This window comes from Diaphorina citri, unplaced genomic scaffold (genome assembly GCF_000475195.1).
Source record: "Diaphorina citri unplaced genomic scaffold, Diaci psyllid genome assembly version 1.1 scaffold1963, whole genome shotgun sequence".
Taxonomy (NCBI): Eukaryota; Metazoa; Arthropoda; class Insecta; order Hemiptera; family Psyllidae; genus Diaphorina; species Diaphorina citri.
The window spans coordinates 29687-37910 of record NW_007379389.1 but is presented as its reverse complement, the minus strand read 5'-3'; the positions used below and the strand labels follow the sequence as shown (position 1 = coordinate 37910).

General features: G+C 32.2%; 2 protein-coding genes across 3 annotated transcripts in view; both read right to left on the bottom strand.

Annotated features, from left to right (window-relative positions):
* Window positions 1–3594: 3594 nt before the first annotated feature.
* LOC103517793 (putative proline-rich receptor-like protein kinase PERK11) lies at window positions 3595–4690 on the bottom strand. The gene has a single exon (XM_008482839.3). It carries the CDS (start codon window positions 4453–4455, stop codon window positions 3718–3720), a length of 738 nt encoding a protein of 245 aa, XP_008481061.1. The 5' UTR covers window positions 4456–4690; the 3' UTR covers window positions 3595–3717.
* Window positions 4691–7767: 3077 nt separating this feature from the next.
* The window catches only part of LOC103517790, a 6844-nt gene continuing 6387 nt past the window's right edge, over window positions 7768–8224 (bottom strand). For both annotated transcript variants that reach the window (XM_008482835.3, XM_008482834.3), the window contains exon 3: window positions 7768–7903. In XM_008482835.3, coding sequence (XP_008481057.1) covers window positions 7806–7903 — 98 coding nt within the window. In that variant the 3' untranslated portion in view covers window positions 7768–7805. The remainder of the gene's footprint in view (window positions 7904–8224) is intronic.

The following is an 8224-nucleotide window of genomic DNA, read 5'->3' as shown; positions in this document are numbered from 1 at the left end:
TAATTGTCTTGATAAAAATACATTTTATTTTTATCTGTTAGTCAAGATCTACTTAATTGAAGAACATATACATATCCTGAAATATACCAGGTTATGTATTCTGGGTTAACATATACAAGAAGACATAAGAACAATAATAAATAAGAAATACTCATAGAGAACGAAAAAACTAAGACAGAGAGAGAGAAAAAGAGTACAAAAAAAACAAGTGTGAGGTAGCGCTGCGCAGCTGTGTTGTGATTGGTTAACTCATTTTACTGGGAACCTCCCATTGGTGGGAAGATAATACAATTGTGAATTGTTATATATTATTCAGAGAAGAAGAAAAAACATTCATCTCGCTGAACCAAATGTGTTTTTGTGTATGATGTTTTTTCATTCTTGTATATAGACACACAAGATAAATATATATTTTTGGTTTTCCTTTATTTTCATCTCTTTCTCTCTACACTTGTTTATATTCTTCCATTAGTTTTGTGCATTTTCTCTCTTTCCTTTTAATAAATATGTAAGAGTAGGTAGTGAATATAGGTATTCCAGACTTTTGAAGTATATTCACTTGTTATACATGTTCTTTTTAGCATTTACTCAACATATAGGGACTTCAAAGTGCCTACTGTTTGACCATCCAGAAGTTTATTTATAGTCAAAAACGAACCGTTATATTTAGTAAATATTTCTCTTATATTTGATACTCCTGAATAGTCCTGAATGACATTTGGGAAAATAATTTTACATTGAGTTTGTCTGTAGGTACATATGTTTATTTGGTGATTACTTTTTAACGCCTGATGGTAGGTATTATTTTAATAAAATTTTATGTATTAGGTACTTCCACAATTCCAGACTTTTGAAGTATATTCACTTGTTATACATGTTCTTTTTAGCATTTACTCAACATATAGGGACTTCAAAGTGCCTACTGTTCGACCATCCAGAAGTTTATTTATAGCCAAAACGAACCGTTATATTTAGTAAATATTTCTCTTATATTTAATACTCCTGAATAGTCCTGAATGATATTTGGGAAAATAATTTTACATTGAGTTTGTCTGTAGGTACATATGTTTATTTGGTGATTACTTTTAAACGCCTGATGGTAGATATTATTTTGATAAAATTTTATGTATTAGGTACTTCCACTTATAAATAAAATTTGATAACTACTTTGTGAAGTCCATTGGACCATCCTTTGCAAGTTATAAAGAATTCATTGTTCTGAGGCAAACTATACTAAATTTACCATTACCACTAGTATGGCTGAGACGTACCTACCTAATTTGAGCTTGAATTATAGGTATACATACTTCACCAACGGGTACTACCAATTTTAATGAAATGTACAAAGATATATATTTAGAGAAGAAAAACTAAAAAACTTTGAACTCCCGAGTACAGATTTGTGTATTTGTTAGGTATACATACTTCACCAACGGGTACTACCAATTTTAATGAAATGTACAAAGATATATATTTAGAGAAGAAAAACTAAAAAACTTTTGAACTCCCGAGTACAGATTTGTGTATTTGCGTACAGCACGCAATGTATTTTACTTCCTCTTTAAAAATACTGATTCACCAACTTCACATGGTATGCCCTTTTTTAACATATCTGCCCATGAAATGAATTGGGAACAAGTTGTGTGCAATACCAAATCTTGAACCCTTTCCTTGAATAATAAATACAATTCTTTAATTTATGCTGATTTTATTTTTTTTTTTTCTTCATTTTTCAGCCATTTATAAAAATAGGTACTTTTGTAGAGGTAGAACGTACAATCTAATGTGTTATTATATCAATGATGGAGGTTGCTTTGTTTTGTGTTGGAATATTAACATATTTTATTTCTCTGTATAATTGTAGGTACCCACAATCCGAGTGTATCTAATAACACACATAATACATATTCATGCCATTCTCTCTGGTAAATTGTATGATTGTACGTTCTTCATACAGTCATACCTCTGATAGGTACACATGTTCTTCCTTGGAAATTTCCTTGAGAAGTTGGTTCCAAATTCCTTGTAGTGAATTCAAATAGAATGGGCTAATTTTACAATGACTTTGGGATAGCAACTTAGCAATTGTGACGACATTTTGTCCAATCAAAATTGCCTCTGGATTTTCTTTTGGAATGGAAAGAGTCCAACATTATTTAATATTTATAATTAATGCTGTCCATTTTTTAAATATTTAACTTCTTCCTTGGAAATTTCCTTGAGAAGTTGGTTCCAAATTCCTTGTAGTGAATTCAAATAGAATGGGCTAATTTTACAATGACTTTGGATAGCAACTTAGCCATTGTGACGACATTTCGTCCAATCAAAATTGCCTCTGGATTTTCTTTTGGAATGGAAAGAGTCCAACATTATTTAATATTTTATAATTAATGTTGTCCATTTTTTAAATATTTAACAAGTATATAAATAATAAAGCATAATGAAAGTACCAACACTACATCACGATGTAAGAAGAATAGCAGGGCAGTTACTATTGGACATTAGGGACTCTGGATTTTCTTTTGGAATGGAAAGAGTCCAACATTATTTAATATTTATAATTAATGCTGTCCATTTTTTAAATATTTAACAAGTAAGTATATAAATAATAAAGCATAATGAAAGTACCAACACTACATCACAATGTAAGAAGAATAGCAGGGCAGTTAGTATTGGACATTAGGGACTTGAATTCAACGTATAAAAACAATTTAAATTAAAACAAAATGTAATTAAAGAGCAATGAATAAAGAATGACCCGACAAAACACCTACAATGAAATGAATATATGATGAACGAAAATGAGGAAACTGAAGCATCCTCTGGGATTGTCGATTGGGAATTATAAAGCTTACAAACAAAAAGAAAGGACAAAACGACAGTGCACGTTAAATCTACAAAGAAGCAACAGTTGGAATATCTACCCTATCACAAAGTTACTGATATCTTGATAACCAGAGCAAGGATACCATAAATCATTTTATTGACAGCCAAGTTACTAATGGTGTCCATGTAGACACCTACTTAAGTTACCAATCATATTCTAATTTATTATAGTGCTCTTATCTACAGTTCTCTACACAATAATCTTGCATCTACTCATACAAGTCATCATGAGTACCACACTCGAATTAAAAATGGGATGTAAAGTTCACGATCACAGGAGAGCCAAGTTACTAATGGTGTCCATGTAGACACCTACTTAAGTTACCAATCATATTCTAATTTATTATAGTGCTCTTATCTACAGTTCTCCACACAAAAATCTTGCATCTACTCATACAAGTCATCATGAGTACCTACCACACTCGAATTAAAAATGGGATGTAAAGTTCACGATCACAAGAGAATAAGACAAAACCGTATGTACCTACAATAAAAGAAAAACCAACAAGTAATGGATCTTGGTAGTTTTAAATATTAATCTATCAACTTATTCTGAATTTACAACGGAGAGATGTTATTGGACTGAAATTATGTATTAGGTAATTAAAATAGTAGAAAAACCAACAAGTAATGGATCTTGGTAGTTTTAAATATTAATCTATCAACTTATTCTGAATTTACAACGGAGAGATGTTATTGGAATGAAATTATGTATTAGGTAATTAAAAGAATAGGTAGCTATTAATGTAGTATTGTAGTGTGTTGTGTCTTGATGATAACTAACCCTGCATTTGGACCTGCACAAGGGATGACACATGCATAATGTTAGGTTCAGAAAACAAAATTGCTAGAAACATACCTGGCAGTGGTGCAGTCCCGATAGAGAATATCAAAGTCCTTACAGGCGAGAAGCTTGCAGCGGTTGACACCAGGCTGAATGGCACCTAGACCTCGCAGTATGCGGACCTGCTCTACATTGCACACCAGAGGGACAATGTCCAGCCGCTTTAATTTAGTATAGACAGTATGCAAACCCCCAACCAAGTGTTTCAAGAATAACTCAAATGCTTGTGGCAGACAAAGCATGGTGTCTCCTTGAATCATGAACGCAGCAACTTTCTGGCCACGGTAATCAACGAGTTTACATTCGTTGGCAGTTGGATCCGAGGAGCTGATGGGTGGAGGAGAGTTATAAGACCTAGGAGGTTGACTATGGTGGTGAGCCACTGCCATCAGATCCAATGGAGAGTGGTGAACCATGCTGTTCAAACTATTGAGAAGTCCCAAGCTCGGGGGAGGAAGTCCAGCGTATCTGTGTGCCATAGTGGCAATACTATTTGGTGTAGACACCTGAGGAGGACTCAACTGATGGTTCATGCTGGCTGCCATGGTCAATGGACTTTGTCTTGTAATATGATGATTAGGACTGGAGATTGGTGGAGTCATTGGAGGTCTGGATGTTGGTAATGGTAGAGGAGGTGGTGGTGGAGGTGAGGGAGACACGTTGCTACTTCTATCAGATTGAGAACCAGCTGAGGAATCCATAACAGTGTCCAAGCTCATTATCATGACACCACTAAAATAGACTGCAGCCCATGACCGCTTCTAGATTCACAATGTATTTGTACACAGCAATAAATTCACTCTTTATTAAATTTATAATTATTACTTTTAATACACGAAATCGAAAATTAAGTCCGCGACACACGTAACCGGTAAACTTTAAACTTATAACAGTTAATAAATTTAGAGAAAAATTAATCTTATTGAAAATCCTTTTAAAAATTAATATTAATATTATTAATTCAAAAAATTAAAAGAAATTATTGAAATCACCAAAGAACAATAATAAATTAATGTTTTGTTATTGGCCAGCAATAAAATAAATTATTTTTATTAAATTTAGAGAAAAATTAATCTTATTGAAAATCCTTTTAAAAATTAATATTAATATTATTAATTCAAAAAATTAAAAGAAATTATTGAAGTCACCAAAGAACAATAATAAATTAATGTTTTGTTATTGGCCAGCAATAAAATAAATTATTTTTATTGTGACAAAACACTCAAGATGTAGTGTCTCCCAATGAAAGAGAACAGAACAAATCTAAAATGAAATGAAATGATACAGCAAACACAAGAAGGAATATACACAAAACAATCAGAAATAATAAAAAACGAAACGAAACGAGTGCAAAGAAATAATAAAAATAGGAGGGGTACCCAACATAGGCGGGGACATTTAAAAGAAATAACTGAGAAGAATGAAATAGAAATGCGCAGAGCAATCAACAAACACAAAACTCAAATGGAACTGCAGACTGGAATAATAATTATCATTCGAGCAGAATTAGAAGCGTTGAAGATGAAATGGAAGAAGTAGCAAGAATAGTACTGGACTATGTAGGTACAGGATATTAAAATTGCCTTGAAGAAATTTCAAACTTTTTTAAAATTAAGAATGGGGAGGGGTATTCTATGTGAATGAAGAGTTAATAATTTTTATTTACTTTTTTTCCTCGAGTTATCTCCAAAACTTCTATTGATTTACGGAAAAGAAAAATGAGTAGACCAAATAAAATGGCATTTCTCAAGTTTTAAATTTTTCAGGAGTTTTTCAAATTTTATATCCCGGGAAAAAAGTTTCTCCAAAGGTATTGATTTTATGTCATTTTTCCGGACTTTCCTCGAGTTATCTCCAAAACTTCTATTGATTTACGGAAAAGAAAAATGAGTAGACCAAATAAAATGGCATTTCTCAAGTTTTAAAATTTTCCAGAGTTTTTCAAATTTTATATCCCAGGAAAAAAGTTTCTCCAAAGGTATTGATTTTATGTCATTTTTCCGGAAAATAGAGATGAAACTTTTTATTTATTTTTCAAATATTTGTTTTTGAATCTATCCTACGTTTTGTCTCAGTTCCTTGGTCCTATATTTACATATAACTAGAATAATATATTGGAATAAAAAGAAGACATAAGAACAATAATAAATAAGAAATACTCATAGAGAACGAAAAAACTAAGACAGAGAGAGAGAAAAAGAGTACAAAAAAAACAAGTGTGAGGTAGCGCTGCGCAGCTGTGTTGTGATTGGTTAACTCATTTTACTGGGAACCTCCCATTGGTGGGAAGATAATACAATTGTGAATTGTTATATATTATTCAGAGAAGAAGAAAAAACATTCATCTCGCTGAACCAAATGTGTTTTTGTGTATGATGTTTTTTCATTCTTGTATATAGACACACAAGATAAATATATATTTTTGGTTTTCCTTTATTTTCATCTCTTTCTCTCTACACTTGTTTATATTCTTCCATTAGTTTTGTGCATTTTCTCTCTTTCCTTTTAATAAATATGTAAGAGTAGGTAGTGAATATAGGTATTCCAGACTTTTGAAGTATATTCACTTGTTATACATGTTCTTTTTAGCATTTACTCAACATATAGGGACTTCAAAGTGCCTACTGTTTGACCATCCAGAAGTTTATTTATAGTCAAAAACGAACCGTTATATTTAGTAAATATTTCTCTTATATTTGATACTCCTGAATAGTCCTGAATGACATTTGGGAAAATAATTTTACATTGAGTTTGTCTGTAGGTACATATGTTTATTTGGTGATTACTTTTTAACGCCTGATGGTAGGTATTATTTTAATAAAATTTTATGTATTAGGTACTTCCACATATAAAGAAAATTTGATAACTACTTTGTGAAGTCCATTGGACCATCCTTTGCAAGTTATAAAGAATTCATTGTTCTAAGAGTTGGTCATAATTTAAATGAGAAAACACTATTATGTATTTTATTCCTTACATACAGAGCATGTTATTTATAACTTTTATAAGTATACAACCGAATGGGGGAATAAGGATGTCACAATATTCATACAATGTAAGAAGACAGAAACCTAAAGCAGAACCAGATCTAGATCAAATTTCTTAGTGACAAAACAGCTGTCGTATTTATTAGGGTACAAGAAAACCCAAGTATATCCGACTTTATGTCCAGCAACCATCCCGTGAATGGTTCATCAGATGTGCGAGAAGAGACACAATACTCTCCCATTGGGTGCAGGGTCAATACAAGAGCACCAGGAAAGTAACCCATGGGAATCAGATGTGCGAGAAGAGACACAATACTCTCCCATTGGGTGCAGGGTCAATACAAGAGCACCAGGAAAGTAACCCATGGGAATATTTACTGACCAAGAAAAACAGAGGCAGAATGATTAGGCATCAAGAAAATACTGAAGAAATAAACAGGTAGTAGGTATGTATGTATGACCAAGAGCTTAAGGGTTAAAAAATATTGAGCATAAAAAAGCGGATGAAAGCTTATTATGAATATTTAAAAAGCGCCTTCAATCAACACTGTGTTAAGAAAATATTGAAGAAATAAACAGGTAGTAGGTATGTATGTATGACCAAGAGCTTAAAAGGGTTAAAAAATATTGAGCATAAAAAAGCGGATGAAAGCATATTATGAATATTTAAAAAGCGCCTTCAATCAACACTGTGAGGGTTAAAAAATATTGAGCATAAAAAAGCGGATGAAAGCATATTATGAATATTTAAAAAGCGCCTTCAATCAACACTGTGTTTTTTTGTAAATACACCATGCAATACATTCTGACATCGGAAATATTGAATTTAGCAGATAGGCAATAGGCAGGTATTTTCAACTGATGATGTCAAACAAGAGAACAGTAAAGAGAACATAATATTTTCCATTTTCATCTCTTTTCTGTGTTTTTTTGTAAATACACCATGCAATACATTCTGACATCGGAAATATTGAATTTAGCAGATAGGCAATAGGCAGGTATTTTCAAACTGATGATGTCAAACAAGAGAACAGTAAAGAGAACATAATATTTTCCATTTTCATCTCTTTCTTATTTGAATTATCATCTCATTTATCGCTTTTCTTGAAAATTACATTCGGTGCGTCACCATTTGGTTTATTCGTTACCACATTTTTGTCGTTGGTGTTGATGGCTTTAGTATTATCTGAAATAGGAATCAGAATATCGATAAAACTGTCGGACTGCCAATCTCGGCGGTGATAATGTAACCACCAAAAACATAAATGTAAAAAATAAGGCCAAGTTCCTTTCCAAAAATTTCGGCCCTCAATCGTTCTGAGATCTTTACTTTGGTCCAAGTTGCCTGTCCTCTCTCACCTTAACCTGTATCTCCTTCCAAAATCCAGGTCACCTCCGTCCACGGAGAACCATTTTCCCTTAATATTTTTTTTAACATTCGCAACTTCTTGCACTTAACTTACTTGGCAAGTTTTGTTTTTTTTTTTTTTTTTTTTTTTTTTTTTTT